This window comes from Lampetra fluviatilis, chromosome 11 (genome assembly GCF_964198595.1).
Source record: "Lampetra fluviatilis chromosome 11, kcLamFluv1.1, whole genome shotgun sequence".
Lineage (NCBI taxonomy): Eukaryota > Metazoa > Chordata > Hyperoartia > Petromyzontiformes > Petromyzontidae > Lampetra > Lampetra fluviatilis.
In genome coordinates this window covers 754,269-770,427 of record NC_136285.1, presented here as the reverse complement: position 1 = coordinate 770,427, position 16,159 = coordinate 754,269, and the positions used below count along the sequence as shown (strand labels likewise).

General features: G+C 42.3%; 1 protein-coding gene across 1 annotated transcript in view; it reads right to left on the bottom strand.

Annotated features, from left to right (window-relative positions):
• The window catches only part of LOC144934715 (complement C3-like), a 161,342-nt gene that overhangs the window by 75,987 nt on the left and 69,196 nt on the right, over window positions 1-16,159 (bottom strand). Inside the window, exons 16-24 of the mRNA XM_078860768.1 lie at window positions 13,505-13,573; window positions 12,746-12,943; window positions 10,881-10,983; window positions 9,582-9,664; window positions 8,529-8,668; window positions 3,641-3,719; window positions 3,131-3,264; window positions 2,615-2,663; window positions 824-910 (exon numbers count right to left, since the gene is read on the bottom strand). Coding sequence (XP_078716894.1) covers window positions 824-910; window positions 2,615-2,663; window positions 3,131-3,264; window positions 3,641-3,719; window positions 8,529-8,668; window positions 9,582-9,664; window positions 10,881-10,983; window positions 12,746-12,943; window positions 13,505-13,573 — 942 coding nt within the window. The remainder of the gene's footprint in view (window positions 1-823; window positions 911-2,614; window positions 2,664-3,130; window positions 3,265-3,640; window positions 3,720-8,528; window positions 8,669-9,581; window positions 9,665-10,880; window positions 10,984-12,745; window positions 12,944-13,504; window positions 13,574-16,159) is intronic.

Here is a 16,159-nt window from a genome sequence, read left to right as displayed (position 1 = left end):
GTTTATAGCTCTGCACATTTCTAACCATGTGGCAATCTGGTAAACAGGCTTTTACTGGGTTTTTTTCATTTGGTTACTTGTAAAGCACGAAAACCATTGTAACAGCTCTAATAACTAGTCACTTCAAGGGATTTTGGATGAAGTTCTTGATGTCAGCATTATTTATCTCAATGATGTCCATAGCATCATTAGCATAAACATTGGTGGGGAAACACTTCAGAAAACATCTTCACAGTTTCCAGCAACCTACTTTATGTACTTCCTCGAAAATAAGCTCTCGGAGCCCTATGATGCTGCCCATCAGGGCAGTGACATGGCCCAGTGGAAGTGCATTAGTCGTTTGTTGCAGAAATTTGTTGTTCGAAAACGGCAGACTGCCCTGGTAAATCTACAAAATGGCAGACTGCCCTTTGTCCACTTCACAGTGAACGTTAAAGATTATCTGACATTCAAAACAAGTAGGCCATTGTGTGCCGGCTTCAAGGTTCACATTTTCCTAAGTAACAAAAATTACGCCGCAAATTACTCGTTTGGGATTACACATAGCAGCATCACCACCGACTATGAAAGTATTGCAAGGTGTGTCTGTGAAACATTGTACCTTTATAATAGCCATGCGCCATAAGAATAGTGCAAATACAAAATATTTTAAATTATGTTTAATTACTATAGCAAACCACACCTAGAAACAGCCTTGCATGAGCTGCAGCAGATACGAGTTTGGGCATTATAGAAAGTGTGCATGGGAGAATGTTGTAAGTGGGTGGTGTCCTTCACTGTAACACTTATGATGTGGATTTGTATCATGTCCCTTTCTACTCACCTTTAACACTAATGAATGTTAAAACTTCAGAGTTGGGCACAATGTCCGAACTGATTTCATTTTTTATAAAGAATGTATCTCGCTCTTCTGCAAATGACATAGATTACAGTGTGAAAAGCAACCCTCACAAACACCATCCAGGTTGAGGCTGCAGATATTTTCACTCATGCAATAATCTATTTAGCAAATTACTGAATGGAAAGATGAACCTCCAACCTTTTGATGTACCTTACCTTACATCTGTACCTACTGCTTGGTCTTCCAAAATACCTTCCGTTTATAGTTGACAAACATGCCTCACTAGTAATGTTTAATAAGGGGGAATCAAGCCTCTTGGTTCAACCCATAAATTGCCCAGATCATCTGCTTTAGAAACCCAGCTTGGAAGCGCTCTCTAAGCAAACAAATTTGGACTCACATTGGACAAACTATAAAGCCCTGAGGAACCACTGTACCTAATTTGTCTAGCAGCCCAAATACTGTAATTTTCAGGATACAACCTTGGATTCATAAGATGATCCAAACTTTTCTGGAAATCCATAAAGAACCTAAATGCAAAACCGATATTCCATATATTTAACTTTTCCATTATACTGTAGAGGTATCCATCCCTCCTCAATGAAAAGCTGCTCGTGTGTGCCACTCATCATAAAGGTGGCACTACAGACAGTCCTAACTATTACCACTATCTCAATCATCTCCCCTGGCATCAAGTTATTTGAGAAGATTTTAAAATTGCAAATTACATCCCAGAATAAGCCCTCTTCCAATACAGCACAGCCCCTTCAATACTCAATACTCTAGACCACACTGTCATTTTGCAAAATGCTAAAATGCCAAATTTTTGGGGATTGTGCAATCAAATGGATTTACATCTACTTATCTGATCAATTTAAAATTGTCCCCATAAATAATACATCATCTGAGAGTACCCCCATTACTAAGGGAGTACCTCAGAGCTCTGCTTGGTCCTATACTGTTTTCTGTCCCCCTGCATATCCGGAAAGACATCACTGGGTTGTCTTCAACTTTAACATCCTCTTAAACAAAGCCGCCAATTACCTAAAGGACCACTTAGTTCCTCTAACTTTCTCCTACAGCCCTGAGAAGTGCCTCCTTATTTCAATGAAACATTGCATCTGCTAAAACGTTGGTAGATTTCTGGAATACCCTTGCCGATCATTAACAGCTTTTTTCCCTCTCTTCTCTCCTCCTCTTTATTTCCCTGTTAGACCAAAACAGAGACCATACTTTTCAAATGTGCCTAACTTTTTTTCTGGCACCTCTGGTTCCCACATGTTTTCACTGGTTTTTATTGCATGTTTAAGTTAAGACTATTAAATACCTTGCTTATTAGTTGTGTGATATTATTTAAAGCCCCTGTTGTCATTCTCTGCAATATTGATGTTTTTTGTATTTGTTTTGTTCTTGCTGTGCTCACACACCACGGATCTCCTTTGTAAAAACCACGACTGTGAAACGACTGCAGAATGTGCCTGTGAAAGACATTGCCTTCATAATGGCCCTGCACTATAAGAATGATGTGTATATCATAATGTACACAATTACTGTTATGAATCATTATTGCAGTGCATGAATACATGTGATGGATGTTCTTGCATTATAAGGAGGACTGCACTTGTCTTTCAAATGTTTAAGCAGTAATTAGGAAAAAAAATCCTGTGATTTTGAGATACACTTCTTGTATTTGAATTTACAATAATTGTAAACATCTGCTTTGACAAACCTATATGGCATATGTTAAGTGTAAATGTTGCGATCTATACTCACCAACGTGAACAATTCTTGATTCAGACAGGATATCTCTTACACCTTCTGGCTAAAATAATACAAATTTGAAAAAAAATCACTTACATTTCTCGTGAAATGTACGTGTAATTCATCTTGTTATTTTATTCTGCTTGTTTACCCAGGAAAGCCTGAGGGGGCATTGGTTCAGAAACGTGCACCGTTGTTTCAACTGCTGCACCGGGAGATTAAACCCCACCGGCGACTGCTGGATTGCAAGTCTGGTATTGTCGCTGTTACACAGCTGTGGCAGCCCTCTTCCTGTTTCACTTAAACTAGCAATGCACACATTCTTTGGTCATGACCAGGCATCCCTCCCTCCAGCCAGCCAGAAATTATGTTTTATAATATATAAGTATATGAAAGGTAAATTAGTTATGTTTACTACTCTGTCACCGTCTAATATGTTGTGCAGCAGATTGCATGAGTGCGATCCACACCGAGTTAGAGAAATGTTCATTGATATCATCGAGGAAGAAAATGTGTCGTGTGAATTACCGCCACACGCAGAACTTTTTGGACACCGTCGCCAAAAGTGCGGCCATACACACGGGATCGAATAGATATCTGATGCTCTCCGATTTTCAGCGGCACAATGGGAAATGACACCACCATAGCACCTTTTGCCTTCACTGTGACAAAAGAAAAATATAGCAAACACACACAGATACACAACACTGGGCAGAGGCCTGCCCAGTGGTAGCACGTTCACTGCTTTCATAAACGAATCGATTTCTCGGTTACTCCATGTAATGAATTGACCAAATTTGTGTAGTTAAGACCCTACACCACCTGATACAGCCAAACAAATAAAATTGCCAAGTGAATAACTGTTTAGTAATGTGGCAATTGTTATTGCCTCAGATCAAACAGGTACATTGAAGAACAATTCTCAGAACCACCTTTAGGAATTAAAACATCAATGTATTTATTTTAACACTTGATCTTGTGAACACCGTACGAACATGTGTAGAAGCCAATGTCACAAATAAATACATGTCCACACACCTTTGGATTTCTGACTGGGCTTCGCCCCGGATTTTGATGTGCTGCAAATTGACTCAACAATATCCATTTCTGTTAAAATCTATGTGGCACAAGAAATACAGAAATTAATTCACAGATCATACCCTGAAGAAACACAAATACGTTGATTAAAACATGGTACACCTTGAGCAAACAAGAAGCATAGCGGTGCAAAAGCAAAGCACATGGACCCACAACGAACTGTGTACCTCTGTATTATTTTAACAGAAAATAAGACATTACAGCACAAAAACAAACACGACACAGCACGAGCCTTTCACCAGGAACCTGCCAGTACAGGAAAATATAATGAATCCACTTATTTACTCAGTAAAGCCTGTCTGAGTCTCAAGACTCATTCCAGAAGGTCCTGCAAAGTTTTCGCAATATGGATGGTTTCTATGTGATATCCCGATTTGAGTAATTTCAGGGGGTTTTTTCTACTAATTTAGCTAATTTTAACCATGATACCAGCACACTATGGCCAACACTTTTCACATGACATCACAGGATCTTTACATTCCACTAAAATACAATTGCCGTAATAACCAGGATGGTATGCAGGAATTGAACTGGGAACCTGAGCAACAAGTGGCAAACACGCTACCGCTGGGCTGTTTCACCGGATAAGAGGCCTCCTGAAGGAACTTTAGAATTCTAATTAATTATGTGATGTCATCTTCCAGATATGCTCTGACACAAAGTGACCAAGTATTTGCTTTGACAGTTCTGAATATAAGTTTTCATCTTATTGCAAGACAGCTGTGGCACAGTTAGAATATGCATTTAAGTGGACAAATATTTTAAAATATAACAAATCAATACATTAAAGCTTTGACACACAACCTCAAATATTGAAGCAATATATTCCATTTTGGGATATACCAATATATAGTTTTGGGTGTTAAGAGTTGCTTCTTCCTGAATATTGTGCCCAGATAATGAACCTACATTTATTGAAGCCACTCTAAGCAAACGAAATTCGTATCTGACCCATGCTATGTTAAAGATGTCTGGTCATGGTCAATGTCAAAGAGTATACTAAATACCCTTTAGAGCTCGCTCTAGTGTAGGCACTTAAACCAGCAGTGGTATCAGCAAGACAATAATTGCAGGGCTGCACCTTTACTATTAACTGTGAAATGAAGGTGAATGTACCACACAGTGGCTTAGGCTGCTGTGCAGTTTGTACATTCGTACGTACAATCAGTGCATTCATTACTAACATTCTGCTGACATCGGTTACAAGGTGCTGACCTAGAATCCCAGTTGTGGTTTAGTAGCACGCTAGCAACTCCCACTTGTGTACCTGCCCAGAAGCTCAATCTAGATATCTAGGTTCACAGCATAACATATGACCACTACACCACTTCCCTTATAGGATCAAGGGGGCTGAATGTTTCTCTTTTAACGATATTGTGTGTGGACTTCTGGTGATGTCATGGCCAAGCGAGGGGCGCTTAAACGAACCTGTCTAACCCCTACCATAGTAAATAACCCTACAAGTCCAGCATACCACCTCTTTTACTCATCAAATGTGATCTTTTTTCGTAGTCTTAAGAGCTTCGAACAGGTTTGTTTTTACAAAAATAATTCTGCCTTCTGGGGCATTCTGTTAACCCTCTAGGCCTAGGGCCTTTTTGTGTGTAGTTAGAGCCTATTATGGTGAGGCGAGATGGATTTCCCTCTCCCATAACTTCATGCCTTTGGTGGAAAGGACCCCCGGGAAAAAATCCAAGGCTTCGTCCTCCCCAGTCATATTGAAGTGAGAGATTGCCCAGATAGGAATCCGAGAGCTGCTGCAAACCCTCCTGTAAAAAATGGAGCAGCAAGCTTGGCAAACTGAGGAAAACACAGCTCTCCTCCGGGTCCTGAAAGAGAGGATAAGCGGGGTCTGCGAAAGGGTGAAGAGGCAGGAGACCATCATGATAACCCTGGGATCTTCACTTAAGGAATAAAGCAAGGTGGCTAAAATGCACAAAGCCACACTGTCAGATCTCTCGGAAACCTACAACTGGACGCCAAGGGACAGGAGTGTCAACTCAATGCCTTACGAAGAGAATTGAGGACAACTCTTACCAGGGAGCCCTTATCTATGTTCTGAAACATCTACCTGAATCACTACGATCGTGGAATCTTTGGACACACAGCCTGTTAAGCTGCAGTGGATTGTTAAAGGCTACGGGGTTGGAAAGAGAGCCAGAAGAAATTTGATGGCGACCAACAACTCGAGACCTCGCGTCGTGCTGATCCTGTTCACGACCCACCACGGCGCCACTGAGGCATTAAAGGGAGCGAGGATGGCAAGAGGAAAGGGCACTTCACTTGAGGGTAATCGGGTCTTTATCATGCCCGACTTAACTGCTGCTGCACAGGGACCTGGTGGGGAGAGCTGGGATATGCTCCCAGCTGCTCTACCCAGTGAAGCTGTGACTCCACGTCAAGGGAGAAGGCTTGACTTCCTGACATGGGGCGAGGTGATGGGAAACAAGGAGGTGCAGGAGTTTCGGCAGGGCCTGAAAGGGAATGGAGGACAACTGGTGATCAGGAGGCCTTTTAAGGGCCGGGGTCGAGCATGGACCAGTGGTCGAGACCCAAACCTTGGCTAGGTCGGGTCAGTTAGCCTCCCCTAGGGCACCCTTAACCGGAGGATCCAGAGCCCGTAGCCCCAGTGATAGGGCATGTCAGCCCGGAGGCTATACCTCCCCAGGTAGTGGGAGTAAAGGGGGGCCTTTCTGTTAAGAGTTACAATAAACCGTGTTGCCTCTAAAGACAACGTCTCCCATCTCCGTGGAACCCACTACATTTGCAGAGAGCATCAGGATGAGTCAGCAGATCTCGGGAGTAAGGTAAAAAACAAACTTAACCTGATCACAATTACACATTTGGAGGCCTCAATCCCTGCCTTTCTGGCCTAAGCCTTAGTAAGGGAATACAGAGGTGCTTCAGGATACAAATTAATTGTAACTAAATCGGAGTTGATGCCCCTATCACCTGTGTCCCCCAAGCCCCCAGAGGGATTGGTACCCTTCAAGTGGACGCCAGCTCACATCAAATACCTCGGCATTGATTCCTTCCTCTTTGGCGCTGCTTTTCTGGAAGAATTCCCCCCCCCCCCTTGCTCCAGGAGATTGGTGATTCCCTGTCCACGTGGGCAGATGTCTACATCTTTCTTTATAATAGGATGCATCTGATTAAGATGCTGATTCTCCTTAAACTCCTTTTTTACCTGCAGATGGTTCCTCCCAACATTCCAAGGTCTTTTTTAAAGCACTCCATTCCCAAATCTCATCTTTCATCTGGAATCGAAAACTGTGCGGCAAAGGAAGGCAGCCTGGATCTATTTGATTTTCTGAAATGTTATAGGGCAGTAGCTCTGCAAAGCATAAAACGCTGGTTCGACCCTACAAAAGCCAAGACTGGTAAACGGTGGGAAGAGGATTCTGCAAGCGCATGCTCTCTCGCTGGCTTTTCCCTAGCTTTGGCAAGAGACAAGCCTAAGGGGATTAAGCCGGTGTGGGCAGTCATTGTGATGCTATGGATATGTCGAGATAGGTGCATCTCTTTCCAGGTTCCTCTCCATAGAAGATCCTCACTGTGGGGAAACCCAACACTGAAAGTGGGGGGTAAAGAGATTAGGTGGGCTATTTTGGATGAATTCGGAAATAGTTGGAGATCTCCGGGCCAGGTTGGGTAGTGTGTTGTCTTTTAATCAGGTGCAGGGCAAGTACAATATTCTACGGTTGCACTTTTTTAGAAATTTTCAGATTAGAGACGCCATCACCAAAGCCCCAGGTAAAAACCTGAATGCTTCGTTGCACCCAATCACAGATTGGTTGAAAATACCAAAAACTAAATATAGGTTAGCAGAGCCTTATTGTCTAATGGATGATGAGAGTGCACTTACCAGACTTATTACTATGAAACTTTGTAGCATGCTAATGCCTTACGTTATCCCCCAACAAGACAATTGGACCCAAATCTGGCGACCTAAAATTGGCCCAAGAGCATTAACGTTGAGGCGTATCCAGTTTAAATGTATGGTGCTTACATGACCAATGAGAGAAGAGCAAAATTCGTGGACATTTCCCCCGGGATTGCCCCAGATGTCCTCCGGGCATGGTCCAATCGTCTTTCCACACCTTCTGGCTATACTCAGACATAATTAAACTTTATAGGGACATTATTAACATGTTCAATAAGATCTGTGGCACCAATCTCTCCTCTTCAGTCGAAATCAATCTAAAACCTGCCGCTGTCGAAACATCAGCATGCCGCCTTATTATAAACCATCAACGTTACGGCCAGGAAGGACATTTTTGACAATTGAAAAGACTATGAACTCCCCTCATGGATACAATGGCATGATACTTAAGTGAAAATCTTAAAACCGAAGAGTGGGAGTTTAAAGCAGATGGTCCCCACTTTTACAGAGCCTAAATGAGGCACATGCAGGGACAAGGTTTGGTGGAGGGGATTGGTGTCCTTGTGGGACTGACCCCCATTTCTGGAAACTAGCAGGAGCGTATTATAGCTCAGAGGGACGTAAGTTTACAAGCTCACAAGTCACATGTTAATTATTTAACTTGTGTTTTATTACATGCCTTTCCCTTTTTCCCCCCTGCGTCTCCATCCCCACCCCCTCTCTCTCACACCCCCCTTCTTCCCTTTTATGTCTGTTATCTTCTTCCCCCATATAAACTTTCACTTATCTGGTAGAGGCTCCCCACCTAGGTGGTGCATCTATCTCAGGCTTTTGTTGGCGGAATTTATGTTCCCCCATTCTTGTACTGTGATCGGTGCCTCGTACCGGGCTCGCATTGAGTTGAAATGAAACAAAATATATTGTGTATGTGTGGGTAGTGCTGACCGTTAAGGATTCTTCCATGTAGTTATACAGAATGACCCGTATTTCCGTTTGCTCGCCTCGTTTCACCGAGTAGGGCAAGTGAAGTTTGATGAAGAAATCTTTGGTAGAAACCAATAACAATGGGTCCGCCAGACACACTCCTAAAACCACAGAAACACGCACAGTGCAGATGACCCCGAAACAAGCTGTCAGAAATATGTATGAGTGGTATACCATGCACATTATAATGATAAATATTTGTGTTTTATTGAGCACCCCTTAATGTGGAGTGTCTCAAAGTGCTTTACATTCACATCAGAGACTTACATCTCAAATTTTGACAAGGGCGGTTAGCCCTGTGTGGCATTAGTCTGCTATTAGAGGGGTATTATTTCCACGTGTAATCCCAATTGAGTAAGTTGTAGTGTAATTTTTAGTACTTGGTAAATTTGAACCGTGATGCCAACACACAATGGTCTACTCATTTTAGAATGTGGTTACGGGATCTCAACGCCCTAGTGAAGCAAACAGCATGTAATACATGATTATTTCACCCCCCTGCCTGCCAGATTGGAACCACAAACCACTACAACAAGTGGTAAATGCGCTACTGCTGGGTCATGTCAATGGGCCACATGCGTCGACAAGCCCACTATCATGCCACATCCGGGCTGCACCCCCAAACATGCCGTGGTTATGCCCATCCTCCTGCTACAGTTCACCAGTCTCAGACAGCAACCGCTCGTGTAGAGCGAACCCGGCACGAGGGAAAAAGTCTGTCAGAAAATGAAAGGTTAAGGCCACGGCTCTGCTAAGGCTTAGCTCTAGCTCAAATGAGCTGGCTCAAAGCCATGCTTAACTTTATTTTGTTAAGCTAAGCCACATGATTTGCTGAGCTGCTCATGTGTCTCTGAAAGCAACTCAGTGGCTCACGTCTGAGCTGAACCATTGGAAGGCAAGCCAGAGCTGCAACTAAGAATTAAGACCTCAGTCTGAATTTTTACAGTTGGCTTCATAATTTAGCTCAATTTGGCCCAAAATAATATGAATGAGCACACAAAGGAATACACGTACCTCTAGTTTTAGAGATGCTTATGGCCTGCATGTTCCAGGTGGTTATAGTATCTGGTAATTGTAATCTAATCTGAGGATGTTTTCTAAAAATAAAAGACAGTGGATAAGTTATTTACACAGTCTATATAACGTCTTGATTAGAGAGATAATTTGGGTAATTTTAGATTCCAAATTTGGATTCATTCAGAACTCATAAACATGGTGGTAAAGTTACTATGATTCACAATAAAATTTTGAGTAAGGTGATATAATTATCTGACCAAATTGTGTCATTAAGACCCTCCACCACCAAACAAAGCCTCATAGTCACGTGCACAAGCGTTCAATTATGTTTCATTTATTATAGTTTCTGATTACAGTGTAAGTTGCATAACAATTCTCAGACCCAAAGTTATCAGTGATATATGCAACAATTTGTTTTAAGCTGCGCCAAGCATCTTCAGGTCAAAAACTAGGAATTCAGAATAACCACATCACCTGAGATGGCCTCTTAAATATATATATATCATAACTTTACAGGAACATCCAATTAAATGTAAACTGAACATTATCCATAAGAAATTAATGCATTATAGTTTTATTCCAATTCATCTAGGTCAATAATTTCCATTATATGTGTAGTGAGTTCAACTGAGTCGCAGACGTTGTCTTGGGAGCAACAATTTTTTTTAACTAACAACACAACATAACGTCACCTACACTCGGGTGGTGACCGCCCATCTAACCACACTATGGGAGAACTAGACACGGTCCCGCTATCCTGGTCCGGACCACAAGCTGGGTCCCAGACCACGTGGCTAGAGGCTTCTTCAACCCGACACGGATCTTCCCTTCACCAACAGGCAAGAACCCCAGGGCTGGCTCCGCCTCTCGCCCCGTCCATCTTCTCGATGTCTCTAGCTCTTTCCCCAAGGCTCCCCGAGAGCTCTTCTATACCACATGACCATCCATTGGGCCCCCTCCACCGGTGGCCCCCCTCCAATATCATCCAGTCACATGTCGGCAGGTCAACCAGCATATCACGACCCAACGTAACCCTGGCTGGCTGACACTCTCTCTCACTCCCTCACCAGAAGCCCGCACCGCACACTGTCCGTGGTGTCCCCGTGCTAACCAGAGCTCAACCAAATCCCCCGCTAGGACTGGTACTGCGCCCAGTATCCAGGCTGCACATAATGACAACATAATATCCGCCGTGGCCTCGCAGGTCCGGCACCACACAGTAACATTCCCAGTCACTACATATGTATTATTAATTGTAACTCCTCGACCTACGCTTTGAGGCAAGGCGAGACTTACCCGTTTGCAGGAATTTTGTATTTATTCCAACCCCAGCTTTGAGGAAAGTATGACCTCATATTAACTTCATCTTCATTCATCAAGTCCAATTCCATAAAATCATCTGAAAGTAAAAGCAAGTAATGTCATATTCTTTACACATTTAAAGTACAAGAACACGTACAAATGTTAAGTACAATTTACAACTACGATGGTCAAATTCATGAAACAAACAGACAGACATCATTCTATCTTTCAAACAAGCACTGAAAATAGACAAAACTCTTTTTGGGGAAAAATACTAAGTTTAATGACAAAAAGCCTAACGTCACAATGTAAATTCCACTTGAACAGGGAAAGAAAGCTGAAATTAACATCTATATGTTGAAAATATTCCAATCCAATGCCTGTAGCTACTACTATTTTTATTTTATCAGATAAGGTGTATATAGCTCTTTTTCAGAAGCGACCTGGCCACAAATGACCATTCACAAAGTGTCTCATCATATAGAAATGTATAGCAGCCAAATACTCTAAAAGCATGTTTCTAAATTTGGAGGGAAAAACCGGTGGGCCCAGAGATAAATCCACACGATCAAGGCGAGAACATGCAAACTCCAAATATACAGGCATCAGGATTTTAATCAAACCCACGACCTCCTTTATACCAGGTGAGGTAGTTAACATCCTGCCACTATGGCATATAGCAACACCTCAGTGAGTCTCAAGACTCTTTCAGGAGGGTCCTGCCAAGTTTTCGTAGTTAGGGCAATGTTGCTGCTGTATGTATACAAAATTAGTAATTTGTGGGTAAATTTTTAGCATTCGGATGTTTTGGCCAATAGCAGTTACAATGTATGTGTTTTAGCTATGGGAGGAAACCGGAGAACTGGGAGAAACCCATGTAGACCAGGGTGAAAACACACAAACTCCACGCACTCACTTTCACACTGCACAACAGGGTGGGAACATAAAAACTCCACGTACTCACTTTCACTCTGCACAAAAGGGGGAGAACATACAAACTCCACTCACACGCTTTCAGTCTGCAGAACAGGGTAAGAACATTAAAACTCCATTCACACAATTTCACTCTGTAGAACAGGGGGAAAATATATAAACTTCACATGACACAATCACTGCAGAACCACTGCCAACACAGCAGCAGCACCCCAATTCGTCTTGCATGATATGTGTTCTAGGTTTACATGGATCAACCGATAATGCAGATCATTGAGTGTTGACTATTAAAAAAAATAAGTTTCAAGCTTATAATTGAACAATGATAAGAGAACGAGTTTCTACCTCACTGCACTTGATGAATTAACGGCAAAGCAGTCAGGGTGACTGATGATGCTACGCCCACTGTGCACCCACCGACTCACTCCAGCCACTCGCCCACCGATGGTCAGTCACCTCCTTATCACTCTTCGATCGCTGCTACCATGATAGATGTTCCCATGAACTTCGCCCATTTATTCCTCCACCTATGTTGAGGACTCGGTCTACCAGACTGACCGTTTTCTATCATCCACACTGTGTTCAACCACCACACTGCAGATCACAACACGCTCACTCACCACACTTCAGGTCACAACACTGCTCTTTCTGCTTCTTCCCTCGCACTGCTCCATTTGGAATTCCTTCAAATCTTTATATTTCGAATCAGTTATAATCTTGCTCAATACGAAAAGAAACATGTTTGTGAACTATTTTCTATTACAACTTTGGTAGTGCTTTTAGGGGCCAGCTGTTTAAGGTTTTTGGCATTTGGATCTGGGCTCAGTAAACTTTTTTTAAGTGCTCATAGAGTACACTAGTGTTCTTGAAACTGTCACTAAAATGTGCAATGGAAGCCGGCGTGTTTTGGCATGCGTGGATCTTACTCCGCCTCAAAACGGTCTGGACACCGATGCTTTCGGATTTCCTGTACTCTTCTGCTTTCTTGCAACACTGAAGAAAGGCATCAACACATTCCTTTGGGCCTGTGACATGCTTCAGCCGTTCTTCACATCCCTGGCCAGTGGGGCTCATCTTCAAACCATCCACGCAGCATTTGCGAAATTCTTGAGTGTATTTTTCCGCTAGAAAAATGTTAAGTTACAATTACAAGCATGCAATGGAGTTTTTAGGTTTTAGGCACAGCCCTGAAATTGTATACTGATGTTCGCTGATGGAAAGACCTCCATTTGACAGAGCTCTAGAGAGACCCTCAAGAGGATATGTTGGCATACTCTTCCACACTAACCAGGCATGTTTAAATATGATTACACATTGATATTATTACTCGTGAACATTTTAAAAGTATTTTGGAAGAAACCTGCAATTTGTTTGGCATGCTGACTTGCACTGCTTGGCAGTATAATGTCTGGAAGTGGGCATGGTAATAAAGTGTTTGGGTTCAAACAATAACATTACTCACGATTATCCACATATATACAGAATCGTATATCGAAAATGCCACATTACACTGCATTATTATGTATGACTAGTATGCTTTATTGCCCAGGCCAACCTCATTGAGTCCCAAGACTCATTTCAGGTGTACCAGCCACTTCACCTAATTTTAAATATGGTTTTCTCCCCACCCCTCCTTGCTGGGAAGTCATTAAAATTGTTGTCCTGGTGAAAAATGCATCTCATACCTTCCCTCCTGATCTGCAACATTGAGAGCTGTCTTCGTTTTCTTGAGGGCACTTTTGGGCACCCGATTTCTGCATAGAAGCATTTCAATGAGAATGTAATTATACAGTAAAACACTTTCATTGTGTAATATTGTGACATTCCACATGTGTTAATTACAACGTAAATTTTTTTTTGAAAACATTGTTAATGTTCACATTATGAAGCTACATTTCAAACCTTGGGAACTGCAAAGAGCACGTTTAATACATTGTAATGTAATGCCACCCAACACGTCATACACCAAAAGCCACCAACCAGTTTGGGGAATCTTCTTATTCACCTGGCTGATGTTGGTTAAGAGCAACAACTATACTTTTACACTGAGGTGCTTGAGCCAGATAAATGCGTCAGAAGTAGCAGAGTATATTTCAGTGATGATGCCTCCTTTGTATTTGTGAATAGAACATTGAGTCAATATATATTCAATGGTCTGTTCTGGGTGATCCCAGCCACACACAGGAGAGTTTTTAACTTTCCATTTGTGCATCAAGTATCCGCACCTTCTGCCATGTTTTGTGCAGAGGATGCAGTTTCTGGTTTGTGGCTCAGAAGATTTGCGGAAGTCAAGGATCTCCTGCATGCCGTCTTTCAAGAGAACTCCATTCGGCTTTCCAAGCATCATCACGGTTGAAGGTTTAGCATCTTGCATAACTTCAGACGGTGGTGAGGGATGTTTTTAAGATCTTGGTTGATAGGGAGACCTATGTTATCCACATTTCTCTAGAATTCTCAGAGGGTTGTGGCATCGCGGGGAATAAATGGGGAAGTGATGAATGACAAGACGAAAAGCCAGAGTCTTGGGATCGAATTGAGGCTTCCAGTGATGCACAATAGCATTGCAGTGTTCAGTTGGACATCATAAAGTTGAGTGTGGTTACTTCTGATCCAAATCGATGCTGCACAAGATTCAGCTGCGCAGTATACAAGGGCCTTTGCTATTGTCTGTAGCACCGATGCAGATGCTCCTCAGCTTGTGTTTGCCAGTTTCTGGACCAGGTTGACCCGACGTACAGTCCAGATTCACTCCTCGATAGTGGGGTCATGTTGCACAGTATTTAGGGTATATTTATAGTATGATACCCTATCAATATACAAAGCAGTGACCATTGCATTTTGTGGTTTTGACTTGAGCCTCAATTTTTGAAAATAACCCTACATGGACTCTATGTAATTTAAGGTGGCTGCTTGTGCTGTCAGGGTAAGGTCATCCATACATGCAAATTTGCACTACTTTGGTGGCAGCATGTCACTCGTATAGACACTGCAGAGCATTTGCATGAGTACTGAGCCTTGTGGCAGTCTGTTTACTGTCACCGAAATGATGGTCCTATGTTAGCCATTGGGAAATTAAGGAGTATTTTGCAGGAGGCATAAAGCACGATTTCGCTTTGATCTTTGGAAACTATGGCAATGTCTGGGTTGTAGTCATATTTACAGTGAGCTGAGTTAGACAGTTGCTCGCTCTTTGTTATCGAAGACCGGTTGCAGATCTACGGCAGACGTCCAGTCTTTGAGGTCTTTTCCATCGGCTTAATTTTCTCTATAGTCCCACAGATTGTGGTGGCTGTTAAAGTCACCAATGTATAGACCCTCAATGTTGAATTTGAGGACCTATCTGAAAGTGTGTTTGGGGCCCTGGAAAAGAAGGCCGTTATGGTGGCTTGAGTTGTTGTTGCTCCAGAAACCGGGAGATCGTTGAATCAATGTTTGGCCACCGGGTTGATGGAATGAGTCGTGATTTCTCACTTAACAGAGTGGGCGGAGTGAAGGCTGCCATCTTCCACTCCAATGATTATACGCAACTCCCGTTATTCTTCATGGCATGTCCACACATTCACATGGTACGACTCCACTTTAAAATGGTAGGATAAAACCATCAGCATGCAAGACGGGCCGATCAATTCAGCATCACAGCACAAGTCGCCAGCACAGTGGTGTGCAAGATGGTTCAGCCATTGAAATTACCAATCAATTATTTCCTGACCCACTAATAAAAAAATATTGAAAACATGAATAGACTAAAATGTTTATTCCACAGAATATCCCATTTATCCAATTACCCCGCTAGTTATCCAGGGATATCTGCGGTACATAAGTAACAAGAACACCCATCATACTCATACTAAACAGAGGAACAGGCAACATCAGAACAAAATGTGTTGGAGATAAAGGTATAATAACGTGTAAATAACAAATATTTACCAAATTAGCCAAATAAACTGTCATATTGCATCAAAAATATAAATACAGTACAGGCATACCTCCCCAAACGTGTGTTTCAGCTATACACTGTTACTCAATGAGATCTGTTTTCCGGAACACGCGGTGATGTTTCGACTTTACAAGGTTTGACCCGTCAAAAATAAGTGCCTGGTGCATTTGTACTGTACACTGTACTATATATGATGCGGATTAATATCTTGTCACCATCGTCCCTCCCTAACACGCATGTTTTCTAAACATTTTTAACAAGGCCCCTTTAAACGTAAAAGTAGTGATTGTAGTGAGAAAAATAAAATAAAATGTATGATTTTACTACAGAAAGAGCTGTTGTTAGGCTTGCGAGAAGTGAGAGTGCTGCAGCCATTGGAAGGTAATTTGGCGTGAATGAATCG